This window comes from Amblyomma americanum, chromosome 4, assembly GCF_052857255.1.
Source record: "Amblyomma americanum isolate KBUSLIRL-KWMA chromosome 4, ASM5285725v1, whole genome shotgun sequence".
NCBI classification, from domain to species: domain Eukaryota; kingdom Metazoa; phylum Arthropoda; class Arachnida; order Ixodida; family Ixodidae; genus Amblyomma; species Amblyomma americanum.
In genome coordinates, this window is record NC_135500.1 from 203,087,586 (window position 1) to 203,113,999 (window position 26,414).

At 47.6% G+C, this 26,414-nt stretch overlaps 3 protein-coding genes across 5 annotated transcripts in view; 1 reads left to right on the forward strand and 2 right to left on the reverse strand.

Annotated features, from left to right (window-relative positions):
• Positions 1 to 411: 411 nt before the first annotated feature.
• LOC144129105 (uncharacterized) lies at positions 412 to 11,629 on the reverse strand. Its single transcript, XM_077663015.1, has 9 exons — positions 11,504 to 11,629; positions 11,341 to 11,404; positions 10,628 to 10,789; positions 9,806 to 9,915; positions 8,356 to 8,614; positions 6,446 to 6,640; positions 5,384 to 5,603; positions 1,285 to 1,433; positions 412 to 569 (listed from the first exon to the last, which is right to left on the reverse strand). The coding sequence occupies exons 1-9, from the start codon at positions 11,587 to 11,589 to the stop codon at positions 465 to 467; spliced, it is 1,350 nt and encodes a 449-aa protein (XP_077519141.1). The 5' UTR covers positions 11,590 to 11,629; the 3' UTR covers positions 412 to 464.
• Roc1a (Regulator of cullins 1a) lies at positions 10,748 to 13,344 on the forward strand. Of its 2 annotated transcripts, none has more exons than XM_077663016.1 (7): positions 10,748 to 10,847; positions 12,183 to 12,298; positions 12,391 to 12,418; positions 12,504 to 12,554; positions 12,642 to 12,712; positions 12,804 to 12,889; positions 13,246 to 13,344. In XM_077663016.1, the coding sequence occupies exons 1-7, from the start codon at positions 10,763 to 10,765 to the stop codon at positions 13,256 to 13,258; spliced, it is 450 nt and encodes a 149-aa protein (XP_077519142.1). In that variant the 5' UTR covers positions 10,748 to 10,762; the 3' UTR covers positions 13,259 to 13,344. The 2 variants fall into 2 exon arrangements, with proteins under 2 accessions (XP_077519142.1, XP_077519143.1); XM_077663017.1 differs by lacking the exon at positions 10,748 to 10,847 and adding an exon at positions 11,971 to 12,074.
• Positions 13,345 to 16,025: 2,681 nt separating this feature from the next.
• The window catches only part of LOC144129104 (uncharacterized), a 68,134-nt gene continuing 57,745 nt past the window's right edge, over positions 16,026 to 26,414 (reverse strand). For both annotated transcript variants that reach the window (XM_077663013.1, XM_077663014.1), the window contains exons 10-13: positions 26,075 to 26,294; positions 24,027 to 24,294; positions 22,103 to 22,429; positions 16,026 to 20,583 (exon numbers count right to left, since the gene is read on the reverse strand). In XM_077663013.1, coding sequence (XP_077519139.1) covers positions 19,807 to 20,583; positions 22,103 to 22,429; positions 24,027 to 24,294; positions 26,075 to 26,294 — 1,592 coding nt within the window. In that variant the 3' untranslated portion in view covers positions 16,026 to 19,806. The remainder of the gene's footprint in view (positions 20,584 to 22,102; positions 22,430 to 24,026; positions 24,295 to 26,074; positions 26,295 to 26,414) is intronic.

Below are 26,414 nucleotides of genomic sequence, written 5' to 3' on the forward strand. Positions count from 1 at the left end.
GTAAGATATCACGCCTAACTCAATGTGATCGTGATCCTGGCAGTTTGGTCTTTTCCCTTATAGGCACGCGCATATACTGAACTTGCAACGCAAGACGTGCACTGTGCGAAAGCTGCCTGTTATGGTCGCCAATGCTGGAGACGATTATAATTAATGCTATATGTTATTTCTCTCTTTACACACCTCTCATCAAGACGCCTGTTATATGTATCCGAGTCTGCCTCTCCAAAGCGGTCAGACACTCGCGAAAGAGGCCCTGGCGAACACTCCTGGGATGCCTTGTATTGAGCGTATTGTTTAGCGCTGTAGTATAGCTAACAACGCAGTTAGAAATGCACATAGCATTTCTCTCTCTCATTTTCCAGACGGTGATCACGTCTTTTGTTAGAACATACTAAGGCGCATACCCCAGAAAAATTGCCTGATACAGCACATCGCACTCATTTATTTTCTCCTTGTTCTGGTCAGAAACGGACTCCTGGGAGCGTGTTATGTGCCGGCGGTTCTTCTGGTGTCGTCACATTAAGTGTCCGGTTGTAGAGCTTCGTGTTTATGCTGATCCACTTGCGCTGCAAAGCAAACCGAGATAAACATGAAAAAAAAAATCAGGCAAGGTTACCAGATGATGCGACAAATCTGCGTTAGCAGTATTAGTTGTATATTGCGCTGCTACAATGACCGCCTTCCCGCTGCGGTTTTGAATCGTAATTCGCCGTCGTTTTTTCGTTTCAGTTCTGCGCATGTTTCTCATGAGTGGAGCCATCTGTAGGGTGGAATGAGTGGAAGGGTGGTGGGTATAAGGCCTTAATTCTGGAGGGTTGAGGTGGTTGGTGAAGGAGAAGCTTAGGTACGGTGGAGGTAGGTTGGTGGTGGATGGCGGCTTCTGGTCTGGAAGGTGAAAGTGGGTGAAGGACAAATGTGAACGGGTTTCAAGCGACTTCATGTTCGCGAAGCATGGCAGTTTTCACTAATGCCATCGGTTTGCGAAAAAATTATTCACCAGATGCCAACTGTTTCTTAATTTGCTCCGGACGGCCGATATCTTAGCATTTCTTATCTGTGGTTACAGTCGACAAATGATATCCAGCTTAAAATTGGGACCAAGAAACAACGGCAGAAAAAAAATGAGGATTGAAATTAAAATTTTTCTCAGTCAATGCACTGGCCCCTGGGTATTTCTTTGAAACCGAAACACAGGCTACATCCAACTAAAAAGGCGTTTTCTGTGAGATTAGATGTGTACCAAGAAACAGCTGGCCAACTAAGAACGCCGCATATAGATACCGTGATCTGGTCGTTGAGGCTGTTCAGGTCCATGGTGAAGCAAGAACGTGCCGCCCAGGAAGGCAATTCTGTTCCTGAGAGATTCCACTCCGGATACCGCTGCACCCAGTCGGGGTAGAGGTAGCCCTCGCCAAGAAAACTACAGAAACCTGCATGTGGTGGCAGAAATTAACCCAAGTCGCGCTGCGCCAAGTTTCTAGTGCAGTTCATGCGCATGCGTGACTCAGAGTTGAAGAACTGGCTCGATGTAAAACAAGCTGAACATCACATGTGCATGTTAATGTGCGTCTAGTGCGCGGTTGGCTGGCCCGCGAGTCGATGCGCGCGTAAAATTGTCATGCTATGAAAGCAAATCATTCTGATGGAACCGGTAATGTTACCAGCTTGGTTTTATGGGGTTTAACGCCCCAAAGCCACTCAGGCAATGAGGGACGGCGTAGTGGAGGGCTCCGGATACGTTCGAACATCTTGGGTTCTGTGACGGGCGCGCTGAAATTGCACAGCACCTGGGCCTCTAGCATTTCGCCTCCATCGAAATGTGACCACCGCGGCCGGGACCGAACCCGCTTCTTTCGGGTAAGCAGCCCTCTGAGCCACCGCGGCGGCTCTGCCAGTGACATCGCGCGGGGCAAGAACGTATACACACAAATGGTTCTCAAAAACCTATATGTTTCCACGAACACTTTGAGCGGGTCGGAACTTTCACGTGCTGGCGGCACCAACCGGTTTCGAAGGACAAGTGCCCCGTGCCACCAGAAAAGCGTTGCACGGAAGGCTTGCATTCCTCGTTACCAGGTCCCGCCAGTGCGCACGGCTCTTTCTTCATAGTCACGCGCTAACAGGGAGTTGTCATTCGTGCATATCATTTTTCCGTGCTGATGCCACACGTTTGCTGCACATTTTGTCACAGGCACATTTCGACGGAGGCGAAATGTTAAACAGGGGGATAGGATAGGAAAACTTTTAATATCCAACAGAAAGAGGGTAGCCAGAGGGCTACCCGCCTAGACGACGGCCGAAAGGTCTTGACTCTCGGCGGCGGCTTCGGCCAGTCGGCCGAGTTGTAACTGAGTCGCCGGGTCGGAGCTCAGTAGTAAGGTCTCCCATTGATCTTTTGTGTTAATACCTCGTCCCTCCCGGGGAGCATGAGGACATTCCCATAGTATGTGGTCCAAGGTGGCCCTAAGTTCGCAGTTCGCGCATTTGTCTGAAAATTGCCCTGGGTACATAAGACTCCAGAGGGCCGGGTTTGGAAATGTGTAAGTTTGTAACCGGCGCCAGTTGATGGCTTGGTATCTGGACAAGGATCTATCCGCTGGAGGAAGTCTAGCTCGTTGCAAACGATAGTGCTGTGTAATTTCTCTGTAGGTCACCATGCGATCCCTGTATGTAAAGACCACCTCGCTCGGGTCCGCCCGGAAAGAAAAGCCTCGGGCGAACTCGTGGGCCGTCTCATTACCAGGCAGGGAGGCATGTGCTGGTGTCCAGACTAGCGTAATTTTCCGGTCTATTACATGACGGCTTAGAATTGTATTCGTTAGAGGGGAGACCCGGCCCCTGCTGAAATTTAGTATGGCAACTTTGGAGTCACTGATGATGTATCTCGCTTTTGTGCCTACACAAGCCAGTGCTATGGCAGCTTCCTCTGCAGTCTCTGGGTTACCCGAGAGTATGGAGGCACTTATTTTGAGGAGTTATTATTGACGACCGCGACGGTCATCGTGTTCTTACCATACTCAGCGGCATCCACGTAGACCACGTCCTCGTCTTTGTAGGAGCGGAAGCGTTTCTCTAGCGCCTCTGCCCGCTTGGCCCGGCGCACTGAGTGATGAATAGGATGCATATTCCTGGGTAATGGGGGTACAACTATATTGTCTCGAATTTTTCCGAGCATGTCAACTTTGGCGGTTGTTCTGTTATCTCGGCTAAGATTGAGTTTTTCTAGAATGGCCCTGCCGGTTGTGGTCCCGGCTAAGCGTTCGATTTGGGACGTTCTCACTGCTTCCGTAATTTCTTCCAGGGTATTATGCATTCCCAGCTCTAGGAGGCGGTGAGTGGATGTACGGATGGGCAATCCTAGAGCTTGTTTCGTGCATCGCCTGATAATTCCATTTATCTTTTCCTTTTCTGAAACTTTAAGATCAAGGAAGGGGGCAGCATACGAGATACGGCTTACTACGAACGCCTGTACGCCGTAGGAGATTCTGCTCTTTCATGCCGTGTCTTCTGTTGGCAATCCGCTGTATGAGCCGCATAGTTTGTTGCGCGCAGTTTTCCATCTTAGTTATTGCATCACCGTTATACCCTTTGCTTTGTATAATCATTCCTAAAATTCTGATTTTTTCAACATGAGGAATCTCCGCCCCTTGAGTTTGTAATTTGATGTTAGGGATGGTTCTAGTTTGTCTTTGATGCAGAGGTCTATAAAAAAGAAGTTCAGACTTCTGCGGCGAGCATTGCAAGCCCCTACGGCTGACATAGTTTTCTACCTCATTTATGGCCTTCTGTAGCGTACTTTCGATGTGCGCGTCGTGGCCACGGGCCATCCACATGGTGATATCGTCTGCATACATGCAGAAATTCAAGCCATCTATCCCCTCCAGTCTCTTCGGGAGCCGTATCATGGCCACGTTGAAGAGAAGAAGGGAAAGTACCGAACCCTGAGGGGTGCCTATGCTGCCCAAGTGTATGTCTTGAGACTGACTTTCACCAAAGTGGATGCGCGCTATCCTGTCCGAAAGGAAATTGGCAATGTAGTTGTATGTGCGCTCCCCGACGTTTAAAAGAGCCAGGTTTTCTAGTATCGCCTCGTGTTTTACATTATCGAAAGCTTTAGTGAGATCAAGTCCCACTATTACTTTCGCATCCAGCGACTTAGTGTCTAATATGTCATGTGTGAGCTGTATCATGACATCTTGCGTGGACAAATGCGATCTAAAACCTATCATCGAATGGGGGTATAAGTCGTTGTCTTCCATGAAATTGGTTAGTCGCGTTTGTATGACATGTTCCATCAGTTTTCCAACGCAAGAGGTGAGGGATATAGGCCTTAGATTTTCTAGATTGAGCGGTTTCCCTGGCTTAGGTATGAAAATTACCTTAGCGGTTTTCCATTGTTGACCAATTTCATGCAAGAATGCTGGGAGAAGGGCGAGATTCCTAAACAGGGGGAAAAAAACGAGAGATTTCGGTGCACGCGAACATCCGGTTGCACGAACAGTTTACCGCCGGAGTAAATTTACTCCCACTTTCACCCCCCGAGTAAACTGAGGATAAGCGGGGCAATTTCCCTATTTCAATCTGTTCCCTTAATTTGTAGCTGGGAAAATTGCCGCCCTCAATGAAGGATAACACGATAAATTTCGACGTCATTCGTTCGCTGTGCATCGCGCAAGTAAATAAAAAATAAATGGTACGTCAAGGTTCCACTGTTTCCAACTTCGTACGCGCCAGGGTTTAGTTTGATTTAAGGGGGTTTAACGTCCCAAAGCAACTCAGGCTATGAGAGACGCCGTAGTGAAGGGCTCCGGAGATTTCGACCACCTGGGGTTCTTTAACGTGCACTGACATCGCACAGTACACGGGCCTCTAGAATTCCGCCTCCATCGAAATTCGACCGCCGCGGCCGGGATCGAACCCGCGTCTTTCGGGCCGGCAGCCGAGCGCCGTAACCACTCAGCCACCGCGGCGGCTGACCCCGAGTGATCGTCAATACGAACCCTAATTATACTCCCACCGATGACGCCATGAAGATATGGCCAGAAGGAGTGGGGCTTTCAAATATGCGGCCTCTTCGAACTGTCGAAGCTATACTCCCTTGTTAATACTTTGTTACTGATTTTCCCCGAAACTATTCAAGGCAGTATTGATTTGGCACGGCGTGGTGGTGTGAGCGTCTTCATTCAATACAGGGGTGCGGGCCACGGTCACTGCTCTCCATATCATCTCTCACACACAGTGCAATCCAGGTTGGACTGTATGGTGTACGTATAAGAGGGATAGAATTGTGATGCTGGGGAATTTTAACGGAATAAAGAGCCCAACCAACTGGACTTTTTGCCCGAAAGTGCCAACGGCCCAGAATCGGGGTTGGCGTCACCTGTCTCGGTGTCACCGCTGTCTTCGGAGTCCTCGTGTGCACGGCGCGGGAACGTGGCCACCTTGGAGGCCCGCTCCGCCGCCGCGGCTGCAGCAGCGGCAGTGGAACCAGGCAGACGCAGCGCAGGAAACGGGACACGGTCGCCGCCTCTGCGCTTGCCACATCTGGGCCACGTGTGCACCAACCGGCTGACCTGGCCCCGGCTAAGCGCCGAACTGGTCTGCAGGGATGTCCAGGATTCCACAGAGGGTAAATTACTGAGCTTCTCCTTTCTTCACAAAACACATCCTCGTTGAACATATCGAGGCCGTGAGGGCTCGGAATACACATTTACGAATTTCGAATACGAATTTCGATGGAAGCGAAATTCTAGAGGCCCGTGTACTGTGCGATGTCAGTGCACGTTAAAGAACCCCAGGTGGTCGAAATCTCCGGAGCCCTTCACTACGGCGTCTCTCATAGCCTGAGTTGCTTTGGGACGTTAAACCCCGATAAACCAAACCAAACATTTACTCTACGAAATGAGTTGTCATTAAAGTGGCACGCATGACGGATAGCTCGTGTCGCGCAGTCCACGTGGCTGTATCAGCTCGGACGAATCTCGAGAAGAGCAACTGCAGCCACTGAGATTGCCTTCATTCCTGGCACCAGCGCAAGAGCAGTACGAACATTACAGAGTAGAGCTGGGCAATTAATAATAATAATTGTTTTTTGGGGAAAGGAAATGGCGCAGTATCTGTCTCATATATCTTTGGACACCCGAACCCCGCCGTAACGGAAGGGATAAAGGAGGGAGTGAAAGAAGAAAGGAAGAGGAGGTGACGTAGTGGAGGGCTCCGGAATAGTTTCGACCACCTGGGGATCTTTAAGGTGCGATGTCAGTGCACGTTAAAGAATTAAGAACACTAATTAATCACACAATCATCAGCCATGCAAAGTACATTATACGCACTATATATGTCCTGTCTTCACCATACATTCATTCCAGGACAAAGGCCTCTTCCAGTTATCCCTAAACAGCCGCACCAATATCCTATCGTAGTAAACCGTGGGTGATCTCACGTGCTGAGGAGTCTTCGCCAAAGAACTGGGTGGGTCGGCCATGATCATGTCCTTGATCTCGGCCTGCCACCTCGCTTCTCTCTCGAGGCTGTCGACGAATTGGGACGCGTTGCAGTTCACGAAAGAGTCTGGCCTGGAGGCGGCGGCGACGCCTGCCGACTGACGGGCGCCGGTCTTGCGAGGCGAGAAGGTCGTCTGCGCGGCGCCAGAAATATTTGCAACAGTTGAATCCAACGCTTCGCGAGTGATGAAATCTGTAATTTTTCCTTTTTTTTCACCTTCCTCATCTCTTCCCTCGCAGCATGGTACGAGCGTCCACCGAGAGGGGGACTGTTAGTGCGCGAATACGCTTATATGGGAGTAGAAAGGGAGAAAGCTGTCCTCTTGCACGCACCCATTTTTTAAAAGGGAGTGCACGGTCTGTAGGACACATATTACTCCCTTCCTATTCATTTCTGTTCAGAGTACTATACCTCCTACTCCTGCGTTCGGGCCGTTCTTAGTCTATCCTTTTTTACTACTGGCTACTGGGCCCAGGTGGTCGAAATTCGTCTGTACCCTTCCTCAATGGCGCCTCTTTCTCCCTTCTTTCACTCCTAATAATAATAATAATTGGTTTTTGGGGAAAGGAAATTGCGCAGTATCTGCCTCACATATCGGCGGACATCTGAACCGCGTCGTAAGGGTACGGATAAAGGAGGGAGTGAAGGAAGAAAGGAAGAAAGAGGTACCGTAGTGGAGGGCTCCGGAATAATTTCGACCACCTGGGGATCTTTAACGTGCACTGACATCGTACAGCACACGGGCGCCTTAGCGTTTTGCCTCCATAAAAACGCAGCCGCCGCAGTCGGGTTCGAACCCGGGAACTCTAGATCAGTAGCCGAGCGCCCTAGCCACTGAGCCACCGCGGCGGGTTTCTTTCACAGGCTCCTTGGTTTGGTTTTTGAAAAAAGGAAATGGCGCAGTAACTGTCTCACATATCTCGGTGGACGCCCGAACCACGCCGTAAGGGAAGGGATAAAGGAGGGATTGAGAGAAGAAAGAGGTGCCGTAGTGGAGGGGTACGGAATAATTTCGACCACCTGGGGATCTTTAACGTACACTGACATCGTACAGCACACTGGCGTCTTTTGCGTTTCGCCTCCATCGAAACGTGGCCACCGCGACCGGCTCTCGGTGTACGCGCCTACAACCGCGACGTGAAAGGGAAGGATAGAGAAAGCAGTGAGTGACCCAACCGCGGCGGCAGAGTTACGATGCATGCGAAACGCAAAAGACGCCAACGATCCTCAGGTAGCCGAAATTATCCGGAGCCCTCCACCACAGCGCCTATTCCTCTCTTCTTTCACTCCCACCTTCCCCCTTCCCTCATGGAGCGGTTGAGGTGTCCACCTTGAAGTGAGAAAGTTGCTGCGCTTTTCGTTTCCTAAGAAGCAATATTTGGTACGCCTGCCACTTCGAAGCTCTGAAGGGGTTAGTGAGGAGGAAAGCTCTTCTCGCCCTCAGATATTTTATGAGCTCGGAAAACGAGCCTCGTATACTTGGGGACTTCTGAAGAAGGACCTTTTAAAGCGAAAGCTTTACTAAGCCAGCCAGCGAGCCAACTAAGCCAGCCAGCAAGAGCACGCCGCACGACTCGAGAAGCGTCGTAACGAAGATGCGGCTAAAAGAAGTCTTGCCACGTCCCGGAGTGACTCTTCAAGTGCGGAAGAGACCGTTTTGAGTTCTCGAGAGCGTCGGAATGAGACGCTGGGTAGACGACGTGCCGAGGAAACGAAGCTTTCGCAATTCAACTAGGGTTAGCCAGAGTCAATTTTTCACATTTCACGTGGGAACCGGCTTTCAGAGCAAGTTTCGGCGTCCTTTCGTCCACAGTGGCCCAGGCGGAAAAGAACCAAGATTACCCTCGCCTTCTCGTCAATGTCGTTCCACACGTCGTCCAGGAAGAGGACCAGGCAGCGTACCACCGCAGTCAGCGCGGCGTGTTCCCCCGCATCCGGATAGGCGGCGAACTGCGCGCCGGGCCGCCACAGCATCGAGGGTCCGACGAAGTGGCCCGCAAGCACGGGCGTGGTGTGGCTGCGGGGTACGGCACGGCACGTATTGCGCAGCACCAGCAGCCACTGGCGAAGAAGTTCCTGGTGGCAGTCAGGGAGGCGCCGGCACACCCTGCCAGGGTGGTGATGGTGGCGGTGAAAAGCATTAACAGATTGCAGAGAGATGATTGGGTTGGGGCCCTATTGGCCCCTTCCCCTCACAATACTAGGTGGAGCTCCTATTCCGGTGCCCCATTGGCAAGCAACGCCGCCCGCGTCCGTTGAACCAAGGCCTTTTCTTGAGATCTTGACAGCCGAGCAGGGCCGCCTCCCAGTCCTCTCTGGTGGGGTTTAGGTTGCGGGGGGGGGGGGGGGGGGGGGCAGATGGGTTTGATTGGCACGCCCAAACCATGTGGAAGGTGTCATCCACATCCCCATTGAACTAGCATGCGCCATCAAAGGATCGGTTGAAATGCTTAAGCACCGCCGGGCCCCGTACACAGTGTTGGTGAGAATTTTGATGGGGAGGCACTCGTCATCGCGATCCAGTACCTTGCAATGGGCCGGGTAGCGTCGGTGCTCCTCATAGATGAGGCACCACAGCGCTTTCTGCAGTTTAGGGACTTGCAAACTCTTTACCAGTCGCACTAAATTTGACTCCCAACCCACTTTCCTCCTAGACAGGTTCGGTGAACCCCATTCCCGTGTAGGTAGTTCCAATATATGAAATGGAACAGTTCATTAATTTACGCGAAAGAACGAATTATATTGTTACATACAGACCGAAGTTTAAATATTTCTCATGGGCATCATCCGCCCAGAGGAAAGCTATTCACAACATAGGAAAGAGTGTGTTTTCGGGGTAATGATAGGTTGTATGCGAATGATGTGTTCCCTTTCATACCAGAGCTATCTGTTCGTGTCCCTGCACGCAGGACATGCGTGGACGAACGCATAGGGTGTTCCTGCACTAATGTGTACATGAACGCCCAAGCGGTGGGGCCTCATGTAACCGTAATTTTCAAAGTTGCCAGGCCACCAAATTGGGTGCTACCTGCAGCAATCCAAGGCTCTAATTGGTCTAAAGTTTTAATGGTTCTAAGGTTCTAAAGGTCAGAGACTGGTGATAGGAAAGCCAAAAATCCCGCGACTCGGAAACTACAGAAAGGCACGGTATATTTTCCATGGCCTAAAAAAGGAAGAAATGCGTAGCAGCAGCACTCACAAGAATGAGCTTGGAACTCGGAACCATAATACACTGTGCTGTTGAAAAAAATGATACTAGTGACCATATGTTCACTTTGCAATTGACAGGGAGGCATACCTCATGAGCTTAGCCTTTGTCTCCAGCGTGTTCGTGGAGACGGCCACGCCCATCCACTCGTCGTACAGCTCATGGCCGAGCAGTGGGTTCGGCAAGCACTGCAGGAAGTTCTGCACGTTGAACAGGACAGCGCCAGTCAGATAAAGCAAGCTTGCCAGCTGCGAGGCTTCTGAGCTTTGAGCATGTCCGGTGCCGACACAAGCATGCAGCTGTTTTCAGTGGCGTCATTGAACGAGCAAAATTACGCATTCGAGCACGTACGGCGCAAATACGAGTAGATTTCTGGCCAAACATTCGTACATTTACGTAATTGATAGGTTGAAAAGATGATATCCTTTGTCAATAGCATGCGAGCGATGCGGTGAGCGTGGCCGAATTCCTCTTTTAATTATAACTGTCATATCCGTGCGTTAGGTTTCCATCAAGCTCTGTAGGGAGCGCGAAACTCTTGAAACTCAGCTGTGGGGAAAAATAAGGGGGGTGGGGGTGGAGATCTGGAAAATTTAACTAATTAGCAAGCCATTGCAGGCTTCCTTAAATTTCACTTTACTGAGACGTTTGCGCAAAAGAGATACCGATTTCACGTCGAGTCGTGGCACGAGACAGGTCGGCGTCGTGCAAGGGTTACTGATGCGGCCTCTTGATGCAAGGTTTTAATTATCTATGCATATATATCTCTCTCTTGCCGCCGGCAGGGCGACATTATTTTTATTTTTAAGCACCCAAACTATGTGTTCAATATCTACGATGATGACCAACGGTGTCAAAAGAAAGCGAGGAATGTGCAGCAGCGCAGAGAACGTATGAATGCTCCTGCCTTACCAGGAAGACGGCCGCGTGGACATAGATGGAGTAGTCGTGCCAGCGGATGTCGTCTCCCCGCTCTAGCGCCGACTTGAGCTCCGCGCAGTCCGACACGTGAGGGCGCACACCGAACACGTGCACGCTCTCCGAGGCATGCGCATAGAGGACGTCCAGCAACTCCTGCGGCCAGGAGAGACCGTGCCTTCTCGTCAGCTGGGCCTCAAGCACGGAAGACCTCGTAAGATGGAACTGATATGCGTGGTCCTGAATACAGTTTCGCTATAGCTGCACTATTATGACGATTCCAAAGGAAGTGGGGAACATTTTTTTTCCTCAACTAAATATTATGTTCTATGTAAAACGGAGGTCGCACAGTCATGCTCCGACCCCCCTGCCCCTTTCTTCGTACTATCTTTACAAATTTTCTCTGACGCATGTGTCATGGTATTCGAATGCCCCCAATTTGCATATTTTAATTGGTGCTGCGTGAGGCGTACAGTATAAATAGTTGTGACTTATAAAACTGTTCCATTGACTCCCGCCTACGCTTTTTTCTGTGTGTGTGTGTGTGGGGGGGGGATTTTTGCGAACACGCGGCAGTTAATTGAACAGCGAGTGTGCAGGGCCGCGACGAAGTGCGTCGACTGCCCCGATTCTGAGTTCACGAAATGTGTGGAGTACGGCTACTCGGTGCATTATAGCACCCGATTTTGCGCACCAAACCTCATTACCTTGAGCTTAGAAGGAAGCCTGGTACCCACGCAGATTTCTCGAAGAGGGGATCCAAATTTCAACCTGTGGTAGTACAGAGGAAGATCCCGTTGTCAGTTTCAGAACAATAAAGTACATATACAATCAAACTTCTCTGTTTGTAAGCCGCTAGCATGTACGCACGTCTTATCCACAGAGCTGAAGAGGCCAGCTGAGTTTCGAAAAATTTTGTGCACAGCGGTTTCATTGCCTCTCGTGCAGCAGGCCATGGCGAAATATTCATCTTCTTCTTTTTCTTCTTCACATGTGTGGTACAAGGGATGTTAGCTGGGCTCAAAATGAAGGATTCTCGAAAGCGCATCAGGTTCTGTAAGAATAAAATCAACAATATTTATTAAAACTGGACAACAACAACTCTAAATAGCTTTGAAGTATCTCATATAAAGCTAGTGGGCCCGACCGACTTCGATCGTTTATGCTATTCCATTTGTAATTCCAGTATTGCCTCGTTTCAACATCTCTCTTCATACGGATGTGTTCGCTTCTGAAAGAGTTTTCGTTTGAGCGAAACGGTACAACCCCAAAAGAGTGAAACGAAAACTTTTTTGTTGTTATCGTCATCATCATCCTCGCTCTGTATCATCATCATCCTCACTGCGTTATCATCATCACAGCCCGACTGCTGGCTTCCGGCATTGTGAACGACTTCCGGTTTGCTCAGTGGCTTGGTGCGCTGCGGTTGTTCGTGCTGAGTGTGTGTATTCTGTGCAGTATCTTAGGCCGAATTGGAGCATTGTTTCGTTGTTTCCCGTCGAAATTTAGCCCTTTATTTATTCAGTCAGCAGTTTGACCTGATTTGCAGGACCCTGTAACAAAATGGCCATGGAAGTGGACGAGGATTTGGATGTGGACCAGTCTGAGCAGCCGAGTTCCACCAGTTCTGCCAGGGGAGACAAAAAGAGGTTTGAGGTTAAGAAAGTAAGGAATAGTTTGAGGCTGAACTCGGGTTATTTTTTTCTTCGGCTTTCTTTTACAACGTGTACTAAGCCGTTGCTTATTTTGCTTTTCAGTGGAATGCTGTTGCACTGTGGGCCTGGGGTGAGTCGGCCGCTTCAGTAGTGACACATTGGTGGGACATTGTTCTTGCGGCCTTCACGATCACGAAACGCTGTTTTCCTTTCAGACATTGTCGTGGACAACTGCGCAATCTGCAGGAATCACATTATGGATCTTTGTGAGTTTCGGGCGTATTGGTCCGTGCGTTTGGTGTCGTCTTTTCTGCCGTCTGTCACGTAACCGCTGAATCATTCAAATTTCGCAGGCATCGAATGCCAGGCTAATCAAGCTTCGGCTACCAGCGAGGAATGCACCGTAGCTTGGGGAGTGTGCAACGTAAGTGCTTCTCTACGCTTTGACTGCATTTATTGTTCTGGAAGCGAACTCATGTCAGTGCGTCATAAATTGTCGTCTGTGTACTGTGCAGCACGCCTTTCACTTCCACTGCATCTCCCGGTGGCTGAAGACGCGCCAAGTTTGCCCACTTGACAACAGGGAGTGGGAGTTTCAGAAGTAAGTCATTCGGTTTACTGTTTGTTGCTCTGACCTAACAGTGTATTGAGTTAAGCACGAATTAAACGTTCAGCACTGTCGGCCTCTGGGCTAGTATATTCATGTTCACTCTACTCCAAGCGGTAACAACGTATACGTACCATTTTTCAATTTTTATATAGGCTTAACTGTTTTGTTACAATATACTTGGTACTGGCAGGAAGCAGTCGCCTATTTCAAAACTTGTAAATATATACCTCAAAGAGGTTTTTAGAAGTCGTGGGCAGTTCCTATAAAGCACCAGAGCTGTAGCCTTGATTTCCTAGCTCCTTTGTTGACCTTGTCTATGGCCGTCCTTTTCTTGTCTCACTAAACAGGTACGGACACTGAGCTACTGGATTTCAAGGCATCAAAATTCAAGTTTTTTTTTTTGCTGCAGTTAATAAACATATAATTTTCCTACTGGCCTGAAAAAAGTGTACCGTTTCAGTATTGCTGTGCCATTCAATATCACACAACTGTTCAATTTTTGTGAACTTTTCGCACAAACGTTTTTCTCCTAAAAAAAGTTTGAAAGAAGAAAAGTTTGAAGGAAGAAAAGTTAAATTTTGGCCGAAATCAACTGCTTGCACCTGTGTACTGCTTGCATTTAACATTGGAATTGCTCTGAATAAACTGTGGTTTATGTCAAAGTTTGTCAGGAGGTGGGTGTATTGGTGGATTTGTCTTCTGAGCCTTGAATGTTATGCTCTGCCAGTGTTTTGTGTTCTGCCACACTCTGGCATTGCTGACACCCCATATCGTCTGAGGATGCATTCTCTGATGAGGAAGCCATGCCGGAATGTGAGAACTGCTTGCACATTCGGTGATGCTAACTCTACATGTGTCAAGAGTACTTGCTTTAACTGCTTAAGCGGGCAGTTTTACAATACACCGACAGTGTGCGAAAATACTTCCAGGTAGTACCTTGGAGAACACTTACTACAGTTGTTTTACCAGCCACATAGTACAAGGTAATGCTAAGCAGCTGATTCCAACAAGTGCTAAAGTTCTGCATTAAGAACAAAGAAAGGATTGCTAGAGAAGAGAGTTCAAATTGCTACCATTAATTTGCTGAAAGTTAATGTGGAGTGAGCTCTTTATTGAGGTTTTTACCTTTACTGAAAGCTCCATTAAAATGGACGAATTGCATTATGAATTTTTCTGTGGACCAAACTTTTCCAATGTAAAATGCTCGGAACCCATTGAGGTATATATATTCTTGTGCTAATATGGACAGCAGTTGGAACAAAATCTTACCTATGCCCATGAGATTCTTTCATTTTTCTGTAAATAAAAATTGTAAATCATGGGGTTTAAGCCCCAAAGCAACACATGGGCTGCGGTGGCTCAGTGGTTAAGGCACTCGTCTACCGAGCCAGAGTAACCGGTTCGATCCCGGCCGTGGTGGTCGAATTTCGATGGAGGTGAAATTCTAGAGGCCCGTGTACTGTGCAATGTCGGTGCACATTAAAGAACCCCAGGTGATCGAAATTTGCGGAGCCCATCACTACAGCGTCCCTCATAACCTGAGTCGCTTTGGGACATTAAGCCCCCATAAATCAAATCAAGTTACATTCCAGTGTCCAGAGATAAGTGGGACAGTTATTGCATCATTTCCTTTCCTCAAAAACCAATTTTCTAATTATTTTGATTATAAGGGGCGCTGTAATGGAGGGCAAGATTAAGACCACCTAGGGTTCTTTCAAAAACATGCTCCGTCATCGAACAGCATGGGGGCATTTTTGTATTTTGCTTTTACGAAATATGGCCACCATGGCTGGGATCAAATCTGCTGTCATGGGATCTGCAGCTGAAGCCACTGTCAATAAGCAACCACGGTAGGTGGCTCTTTTTTTTGGTGTGCATTTTTGTGCTGCCTCTATCGATCTCATCCTACAGTATGTGTTTTCAGTGCAAATGCCCTAGTGATTATCTACTCTTGTTATTGGGGTCTCATGCAATACAGTGGTAAGGTGTCTGGACAGTGTGCCTTTCCATTTGCCGTTGTGCATGAATGGCTGTGGAGGAAGTTTTTGCAGTGACTTCTGCAAAGTTGATAAGTACGTTGAGCAGCTGTCAGCCAACTGGGTACAGCTGCTGGTTAGTGGGATTTGAACCCTTGCACTAGGACACACATCACAGAGACTACATCATGCATCTCATGAAAGGTTAGGTGCTTCTGACTGCACTGCATTTTGTATGCATAACAGCGACCAGGATAATGCACTTCGAGCTCCCAACATGTCTAATTTCCGGTTAACTCACCACTACGCATAGAATAAAAACTTGGTCACAAAGTGTTTGTTCTGAATACTTATTTCATTGTAGGTGGTTACTATAGACGACATGCTTTATGGGCACTTTTGCTTGGAAACCTATGTGACCATATTAATATTAATTGGGCACGACTAACACTAAAATTTACAAGCCAACCTGCTGTTTCAGCGTGTAGCTACACAGCAATCTTGGGTGCATATTAATAGGATTTCGCTTAGATAAGTGGAGCATCATTGGTTACAGCACAACTGCTCATTAATCCAATGACTAATCATGATAACAAGAAAGGTGATCAACTACTATACGGAAGATTGCTGGGCCAGTTGGTTCATGAGCAGCACAATGAAAACAGTGCGAAAGATTGGACAAAGAAGTAACAAGACAGTGCCGTTTTCCCCTGCCCCTTATGTCCTGAACTTCACCATGAAGCATAGTGCATCTCAATTTTCTCTTCAGCCTAAAATAATTTTCAGTACTTTTTTTCATTGCCATGTGACGTTTGTGGCGTTTTTTTTTTTCTTTCAGTTTTCTTTTACAAGCATGGTTGCTTTAAGCACAGGGGTGTTTTCTTTTTTTTTTGCTGCTGGAGCTGGTCGACAACAAGATCCAGCATGATTATCATTTTTGCTCAGCACAGTGCATCATTAGTCTGGGAATTTGTCAATGTTTTGCAATGCTCCCACAATCTAGTCAACATAACTGTAATTGGTTGCAGAGCCATTGTAAACTGTGCTTGCCCTACTTTGTATTTTTGAACAGGCAGCAACAAAATTATCAGCAAATTTTTCTCCTTGCATCTGGTTACCAAGGTTACAAGGTCACAAGCAATCTACAAGAAATACAATTTTCTTACAAGCATTTTTATTTGTCAAAACTAAATCCGCTGCACAAGCAACTTTGCGCAATCTTCAGTTGTTTATTTTTTAGGCTATGTAAATGCCCGTGTCAACTCACAGGCAAGCCCTGCCCCACCCCATCAACAATGAAAGCATAGAAAGCCTTTAGAACAAGCACGACAACACTTCTCTCACGCACACAAGCGTTCTTGCGTTATGTGTGCCGCTTCAGAATCAGTGCTATACTTGGTATGCTTAGCCATACTCCATTGCGTTAAATATCACACATTAAATGAGTCTTCAGGAGTTCTCGATGCCTCACACCCAATGCAATGTGTTTTAAGTCACCACATGGAGCACATGGGGCACATAAGCCAACACACGGTATGGGCAACCTTTCAGCAACGACTAAGTAGCTAAGCTGCAGCGTCTTACTGAAGCACCGCACAGAGTTCACTACGGGGCTGCCTACATAAAACTCTTAACATGTCGTATCCTCAAAAGACCTTCCAGCTTTTTTAGAAATCATTTGGGAACATTCCTTGTTATCCTATTATCCTATATTTACTACTAGCAGATTAAGTTAATTGATTCCTTTGCATCAGGAAGCCTAATACGTTTTTTTTTCTTTTGCACTAGAAGATGTTAAAGCTACTAGGAAGCTGGTTGGAGCCAAAAGGTGCTCTCTCTCATTTAATTAAAAAAAAAATAGCCTTCTGACATGACTTTTTTTTTCACTGGTGTTTGTGCAAACACACTGATTGTCAGACTACTAACAACAGGGAAATGAGATTGGAGAAGAAAAACACTCAATGACTGCAAAAAGATAAGGACTGCAGCCGAATTTGTCGGTGACGATATCTCCAATAACAAAGCTTGTTCTGTATGCGTCCTTAGTGTATTGCCCAATTTCATTATTTGGTCCAAACACTCAACAACTACTATTGCTTTGTTCCTGTACAACCGTCTTGAGACACTACAGGCATTTTCTTTGCCGCCTTTATCGGCATGAGACCATGTGGGGAAATTACAGAGGCAGGCCAAGACTGACTAGACGATACTTAGAATGCAAAGCCGCCAAATGATTCTGCTCTTTGAACGCTTGAAGCAACGCAACGAAAATGAGTGCCTCGCTTGAAACAAACAGCAGAACTCCTCTCATCATGCATATCTGGTGATAATCCCTTCAAAAAAAATAAAGCGCAATGGTTAACTACGTGAAGCGCAACTGCTCCTGAGATCTACAGTAAAACAGAAGCTGCTTGCCTTAAATTAGCATAAATAATCATGAGCAAACCACACATCATAACAAACTGCCACGACTGCTGGCAGAGTGGCATGGCTCCCCTTGTCTTTTCTTTTCATTGTTTTTTGGGTTCTCAAACACCAGCATTTCAGGATGGCCATGACAGAGGGGGACTCGACATACAAAGCACGAACAAAAATACAATATATATGTGTACAAGCCACCCTGCTGGACCTGTCGTGTGCCTTAAGTGCATAGCATATGGGCAATGAATTCGGGTAGCCGAGAACCTATACTCAAGCTTTGTCCCATACTTTATACACTGACAAAACTGCTGACGCTCTGAAACCTGCCCCTTCTGCTCAGTTGCAGCGTGCACCGAGAAACATCAATAGGAAAGTTAAGGATAGAATAATGGTGGCCATGTGCAAGCCATTTCAACACTTGCTCTGGGTAGCGATAATGAGTCTATGCCCTTAGGCATCAAGACAGCATAGATGCTGTGCAATATAACTGCAGAAAAGAGGCAACTCACTGCCACTAGCTCTCGCTGAATTTGCCAGGGAAACGGCTGCGACTAAGTGGGCCATGGATGGCACTTCGCATCTTTGCCAGAAGCAGCAGCCGCTGTCAAATAGCCATTCAGCTCACCTGTTACAAGGCCTAGGGCATTTCGAAGTCAAACTAAGTACAGGGCTGAATAATGCCAAAGTATAGCATTTAGGGTTAAGTAAAAGCATGAGCAGGGCTGTATAGCCTAAGCTTTTAAGCCTTGTAAAGTGTGATTACAGTGCCTGAAGTGTTGTTTGCCTGCACGTAGTAGTTTCTTAATCTTACAAAGATCTATTTACGATCACAATGTCATAATAAAGGTTATCTAGCAACCTATGTACTTTTTATGAGCAAAATAAATTTGGGTTCCAACTAATCCAAATATATGAGTGTCATGTGCTACCATGGAACAGACTTCATAAATACCTTTAGCTAAGAATATTATCCGAAAAACATTTGCAGCAGATAGACAGGGCTGCGACTTTTCTCATCCCTTTTCGCTTGAGAAGCCCATTATCCACATTGCAATGTGCGAAATATAAACCTACCACTTGCAACAAGTGGTCATACTTTTAGTATGTGCAATGAAATGAGCATTTTTCTAAATAACTTCCGATGCGTGGCACCACAGCAAAAGTGTTAGATATCCGCCTGTGCTTCACACAGGCTCGAAACCAGAGCAGATCAACGTTCAGATATCACGAGCTAAGCAGCACGTGTCTAGAGAAAAAAAAAAAAACGCTCAAATTTTAGACACAAAAAAATATAGACAGTAGTACACGCTTGTGCAAATTCTATACAACATAACAACCCTGCTTGAGAGACAGTTGGTTCTAAATAAAAGAAATGCAACCCATGAACAGCCATACTGACATGCTTTTGTAACATGAGAATATAAAGTTAATCCTCATATCCCACTGCACTAAAGCAGTGATTTTCAAACATCCCTGGATAAGAAAAATGGTTAGCCACAATACTCGCTCATGGAATTATGACAGCGACCGAAAATTTCCTTCCACTCACAACTCGTGATTGGACCAAAATCTTTTTTCGCCCCACTGTCCTATATTATACACTTTCTTCTGAGCATCAAAGTTCTGATGCGAACTAACTAATGCAATCCTCATTTCTTTTAGCCAAAGAACAACATCCATGTGCGCCTCCACTCTGAAAGAAAACTGATTCCAGCACACTAGACTTGAATGAGGGCATCATGCTTCGCTGATGACATGCACAACAGGTTATCCCCCCAACCCACTGCAACAAGTTTTAAATGTTTGTAGGTTCAAAGCATCCCTCCTGAACAGCTATTACCCACGTCTTGACCAATCTTTACAAAATGTTGACAGCTAGCCAAAGAACCTCCTCAACACAAGGAAAGATATTCACCATGTTCAACAAATTAGGCACAGTGCAAGAAGTGTGTGACGAATGAGTCTTTGAGGAAGCAACAAAGCGCTAAAATGGTGCGAGAAAACTGATCACAAACAAGACTGTTCCAGGTCTTCCAGGAAATGGCCCACAGAGAAGCACCTATGCAAACCAACTCTCCAAATAAAGGCACAGAGAGCGCATTCCGGCAGGGGAAAACTACAGCAGGCTGCACACAAAGTGGCTGCAGACAGCTTTGTGTCTGCACTGCCGCTCCGTTCACTGCTAATGCACACATTTTCACATGTCTCTAGCAGAAGCTGCCAGCGCAAGCACTCGGCAGAAGAAACCACTGGCCCACGGGGAACATTGTGCCCTTTGAGGCAACAAACGCTGGGGAACCCTGACAACAAGCAGCAGAGCAACCAGACCGATGATCCAGCCAGCGATGAAACAAAACTGTTCTCACAATGGAAGCTTGACAACCCAATGCTCCTCTTGATTCCAGAGCTGTCACATTGCACCTGGATACAAGTGCAAACAATACCACACAGCAAAGGAAAAGATGCGAGCAATGTGCGAGTCCTTGAGTCCCTAATAAAATGAGGCCAGCATTACAGGGGCGTCTCTTTCTTGACAGGAAGCACGGCCCCTTTCACTCCCTCCCTATAGTTGGCTACTTTGCTGTGCAGCTGATCTGAAGTGGACCGCTTGCCCCCCTTGCAATTGGGGTTGGTGACGATGCCGTTGCGCCTCGGCCGCGCGTCTACGGCCATCACCGGGGGATCTGGCAGCGGACCGCGGCGCGGCGGCACAACAACGGCTGGCGGCCAGTTGCAGCCCGGAGGACTGGACGGCGAGCGACCCTCGCTGTTGAGGGGAGAAAGCACTCGACTTGCGCGGTGCCGCGAGCGTGTGCACTGCTGGATTTGCTGGGTGAAGCTGAGACTGGATGCACCAGGCTCCGCGGAAGAAGCGGCACTGACACCAACATTGTGCTGGGAACGAGCTGTTGAATCAGTTCGATTGCTCGACGACTTCGAGTCAGAGCGGGTGGATGCAAGCGAGCGACGTTTGTCACTTGTGGATTCCGGCGATTCTGGGCAGAAGAGAGGAGCAGCACACGGTGCGGTGGAGGCTGCGGAAGCGAGCGAGGAGGTGCTGATAGATCCTGCTGCCTGGGCCGAGCGGCCCACAGCGAGGCTTTCCTCGAGAAGTCGAACAACATTGACGTGCCCGGCCTTGGTGGCGACGCGCAGCGGAGATCGGCCGCACTGGTCGGCATGGGAAGGGTCGGCCCCATGCTCAAGCAGAGCACGCACAACTGCTTCATGGCCTTCCTGGGAGGCAATGCCCAGAGCTGTGGCACCTTCCACACAGATGTGGTCAACCTGCACATCATGAGGAAAAACCACAAGATTAAATTTTCAGCAGTGACTACCCCAATGGAACTGCATGACAGGCTTGAGTCCAAAACGGCGCTAGCCGAAGCCTCCAGCAGAATAAATGTGGCACTTTCTTTTGTTGCCTACACCAGGCCATTTCACACTATTTCATACAAATTCACCTGCCCATAGCTTAGTATGTGATGAAATGAATAGCAACATGCTGCAACAGGCACTGGTAGTATCCATGTGCTCCTAGTTCCTCTTGGTAGTTGCCAATAGGCTCTAAGTTTGGCACAGTGAGCTATTGTCAGCTTAAAGAAATTGTAGAAACCAAGCTAAAATCTATGTGACTGTACTTGGTTCCAAGTTCTGTCACAGTAATTGTTGACAGTGCAACTTCGACTGGGCAAGGTTGCAATGCACTGACCAGGGGGACTTAAAGAGAAACACAAGACTTGGAAGGGACTTACAAGAACAATTTAGGAGATTATGTATGGCGATGTTAAAGTGACAAGAAAATAACTCTACATGAAGGGTTGGTTGCCATCTACAAAGAATAATGAAGGTGAAAAAACTTTGTAGGTGAAAGTTTGTAGGCGTAGGTGAAAGTTTGTTGACAGTCTTTAGGCACAGTGGTACCTAAAATAAATTTTGGTCCCAAAGGAAATGAGCCTGCAGGGTTCATTATTCATTTTTAATTCAGGCTGCCTGAGACTGCAACCGTATGCTGCGGAATGTTGTTCAAGTTCAACCTGGTGATGTTTTATACCTTCAGCTGGTTACCCAGACGTACAGCAATACATCGGAGCACCTTAGAGGTCTAAAGGAGCATCTACCCCCACCCCAAAGCCAACTAACTAAAGTGCAGTCTGTAAGATGGAGACAGCTTCAAACAAATACACACCCATGCTTATTTAGCCTAAATAAGATATACCCCACTACACACAGGGCCGCATGCCCGTGGTATGGAAAGACAGTCAAGCTGTATCACACCACATGGGGCTGCCGACATAACCCAGCAATCAGAGCCATACACAATGCCATGCCAGAGCAGTGGGAGGCAGCGCTGTCCAGCTGGGAATCCGGAGATCGGCTGGTCGAAAGGGCCCAAGCTACCGCATTCGGCGTAAGAGTCCTGGACTAGGATACCTTCAAAGAGCAATCAATAAAAGTCTTGTCTCTCTCTCTACCACACTCTGAGTGTGTGAAATTTGTGTTCCAAGTTTTGTTAATCTCTGTTCCTGTAACCCCCCTTTGTAATGCCTGCAAATAATAAGGTATCCAGCGTGTGCTACCAACATGGAATGCTAAAATTTCGTGGCTGCTGGTGGCAGACAAAAAAACCTGTGGACTGTTTTGCAAGTAGAACACACACCAGCTCAAAGCCTAGAATACCCGCTATGTGACCGCATGATCCCTTCAAGCATGGCATGTGGCTCATTAAAGACCAAGCACCACAAAACAGCCAAGCTGAGAATAAGGTCAGCACTTGGACCCTTATGAAATTGACCCTACGCCCTACCTGAGCCCCTCGCTCCAGCAAGAGCCTGACCACGTGTGCCTGTCCCTGCCAGGCGGCCGACTGCAGGGCAGTGCGCTGGTCTGCGTCCTCAGCATCAATCTCAGCTCCACGACTCAGAAGCAGATCGACCAGGTCCGCATGTCCCTGCCAAGCGGCTACGTGCAGTGGTGTGCGCCCCTCGAGGTCACCAATCTCGGGGTCAGCACCTCTGGCCAGAATGTAGTCGGCCATGTCGAGCCGGCCCTCCAACGCTAGCACGTACAAAGTGGAGCGGCCATCTGCGTCCTGGTAGTTGACGTCTGCATTGTAACTGAGCAAAGTGTGCACCTGCAGAAAAGAAGTTGCACGTACTGAACCAACGCTGCATAGGGAGGGCGCTGCAATTCAAGGTAAGCACAAATTTTAAGGTCAGCATGCGGCTCAGCAAAACTGGATAAGTGTGTTCACCAGCACACTTGGCGAGGGCACTTGCCTCGTTTGTCTGGAGCAAACTAAAAATCTTGGCCTATTTCCATGGTTTCCATGACAGCCATCCTAAGTGTGAACTGCTTAAATGAGCAGACATTGATTGATTGTTCATGAGTGGTCATTTGATGCTTGTTCTTTTGATGCAGCTTCCATGGTGCACCATTTGTCCACAGTGAGGAACTTCACCTAATCCTTGACACGTCACTTTCTCAATTATTCGCCACTTTCAAGATCACTTGATCTGCATCTATATTTTAGGAAGTCACTGGTGCCATTTTTTCACAGAACCTTAATGATGGTAGTTAGGTTTTATGGAGTTCAACATCCCAAAGCAACACGAGCTTGAAGGGACGCCATAGTGGAGGGTTCCGGATAATTTCGACCACCTAGGGGTCTATAACGCGCACTGACATCGCACAGTACAAGGGCTCTAGCATTTCACCTCCATCGAAATGCAACCACTGTGGCCGGGTTCGAAGCTGCGTCTTTCAGGTCAGCAGCCGAGAGCCATAACCACTGAACCACCACAGCGGCCAATGATGGTAGTCACTGACACAATTATCATCATACAATTTATAATATGAACACACCCTGCCATGCCACAAAGCATTTTGTGCTTACTACACTTCAGTTTGTGGCAAGGCCTCAACAAAAGCTTAGAATTCAGTCTTTTGGCTGAAAAACAGGGCAGAGAGTGTGAAAAAGAGCACAGGAACACTTCAACCTCAGCACATGCTGCCACTGCAATAGGTACAACAGGTGTCTCAGCATGAAACTAAGAATTTCTGTAGACATCTCACTTATTTTGGACTTATTTTGGACACACCAAAATTGTATAGTCAGAAGTCGTTATATGATAAGAGCGCATCACCAATTTCAGCCCTTGTCTGAAATAAGAGCAGAAGAAGCCAGCAAGCTGAGGCTTATGAGGCGGCGTTCACGCTCGTCTCAAGAAGCTATGGTAAAAAGATGCTGATTTACTGTGCTCAGCACAAGATGGGGAAAAAGTTCTGACTGTGAATTGACACAAAGGTACATTTCTTTACTAACGAGAGTGTGTTTTAGTGCCTATGGTATTTCAGCATGCAAAGGAGAAATTGTAGCTGTTATTAGACTCAAATGTCCATATATCTGCTAATTAGGTGTGTTTTACAGCTTTCAATGTATCAGTGATTGCAGTGGATTGCAGACGGGCACTACCTATGGGCTTGTGACTATGCCACAAGTTAGTGATGTGGTGTGCCACAAGTTTGCTCAGTGCAGAGCAACGGTGGCACCAGCGCAGCACTGTAAGCGGACAGAGAGAGATGGAAAATTAAGGCCACCTTTCTTGCCGCTGCAGCAGTTGTGCGTTCTCTCTTTCGAAAAACCGATGCACGCAGCCAGGATGCTGTGTACAAGCACGAGGCATGCATGAGAAAACGCCAGTGCCTTGCTGACAAGGAGCTGTGCTCACCGTTTCTTTGTGCCCTTCAAGTGCAGCCACACGAAAGGCCGTGCGGCCATCGTGAGCCCTGTGATCCACCAGGGAAGGTGGGTGGCCCCCAAAGTCGAGCATCGCGCGTACGGCTGTCGTGTGTCCCTCCTGTGCGGCCAGGATGAGTGGTGTGCGCCCCTCGTTGTCCGTCTCCGAAGCCTGGGCACCGGCCTCCATGAGCAGCGTACACACCTCCGCGTGGCCTTCCAGTGCAGCATAGTGCAGCGGAGTCCAACCCGCATTGTCCCTGTGCATTGCAGGCCTCAGTTAAGCGTGATGTACTAATATCAGTTAGTGACGCTCAGCAACTATGCCTTCTGCCACCACATGGTGGTGATGAACCGATGAATGGCAAGGCTTGAAAAATTTGGAAGGAAAGTGATTACAGGTGCGAGGCGCAAAGAAAGAACTTGACAGTGGTGATAGCAATGATCAGAGCTGGAAGAGTTATCAGACAAAAACCTCAACTTGCATCCCACTTCTGCATTAGCGGGATATTACAGATTAATCTAGGAGCTTCTACAGCCACCATGAGAAAGGAACAATCTGATGCTCTCAATGCATGTATAGGGTGGGGACTGAACACTGATAATGCCAAGTGTCCACAGTAGGGCAAAAGAAAACAAGAATTGATATTAACCTACTTGCTTGTTTAGCAAATGTATTGTTTCATGAATAGATACCACTATTGAATACAAATATCACAATGTAATTAAAACGTATAAGTAAACGTCTGGGCAAGATGAAGACAACACACGTGGTGCATGTTTGACCATCTTGCCCAAGTGCTTATGCTCGAGGTGCGCAAATATTTTTTTTTTGGTTGCAAAGGGAATACGAAGAACTTCCTTTCTGAGCGGCATCTAGCACAGCAGAAAATGACAGGGACATGAAGATGACACACACAGCACATGCCTGACAACGCCACTGTCATTTTCTGCCAGACCAGTTTGTCTGCCAGATACTGAGCTACATAAAAATGAATGCGCAGGCCAAGAACTTCCTGCAATATTAAACCTAAGCAGAACTTGCTTCAGTCTGTACTGAAAGACATTTTAATTTGGTAAATGTGAAAGAGGCAACAAAAATCTGCACATGTAGCACAATGGTGGTGCCAACACCCTTTGGTAACAAGGCATGCCAATAGAGGGCACAAGTGAGCTGAGGTTGTCTGATCGGGGGAGGCATCAAGAGCGATGCCAAGAAGGCCAATCAATGCGGGTTATGGCGGCCAAGTGGGCACTGGGACAGATGAGGTGCGTGAAATCTACAAGGTGGAACAGAACAGAGATGATCCACTCAGCAACACTAGTTTAAAATTCTAAAATCGAAAAATGCCGAAAATGCAACTCACCAGAGCTGTTGGCAGCACTGTAATGCACATTGGAATCATGCAGCCCCTACTACACAATGTTTAGCTATATGGTAGCACTTTAATTATTTAGCACTAAGCCTGTTTTTTTCCTGTGTGCTTCCAGAGTCTTGAGTTAAAAGCTTGTAGCAGATATTAAAAACAAACTGGCAAGAAAGATGGTGGCTGCTTTGCACGATCGTCTGCTGTTAGCTCAGCGCAGTATTGGTGAAACCACACTCTTGTTCATGAGGATGAAACCAGGGGAGAATTTAGGCAGAGGATAGGAGAGGGGGCAGGAAACACACCCTCTTCAGTGAAAAATTTGTTATGCAATTGAATTGAATTTATTTCTCCTGAACAACTAGAAACAATGAAAAACCATGGGATACCAAGAAAAACCACACTTTTTAGTTAAAAACCGCACTTTTTAGATTAAGAAAGTCTCAGAGATGCATTGTCAAAATAGGGCTACCTGCTCTAAGAGTCACCCGTAAATCTGTCCCTGGGTGAAACCATAGTAAATTTTCTGCCGAATAATTTGATATTATTATTATTATTGTCACCTTTGGCTGAACTGTGCTGAACTGAAATGCTTACACACTGCAGAAGCTAGACACAGCGGGCACTGCTTGCATGCGCAACAAGGTATGTTTTCACAGCAACGTCCTCACACCTGTGCAATTCGTCGAGGCCTCGGTTGAGCAGTTGTTGCACCACTTCAACGCTACCCTGAGCAGCTGCGATGGACAACACCGTGCGTCCTTCCGCATCGATGCTGTCCACATAGGCACCCCAGAAGAGGAGGAGGCCCACCACATCTGCGTGGCCCATGGATGCCGCTGCAAACAGTGGCGTTCGCCCACTGTGGTCCGCATGGTCCAAGTCAGCTTCCGCTGTGGCAACGAAACACACAGGAGCTCCTCAATATCACCCATATGGTTAGTTATTGTTCCAAAGAGAGCACAACTCCACCTGAAGACACGCTGTCGCAAAAATACAAACCGACACAATGC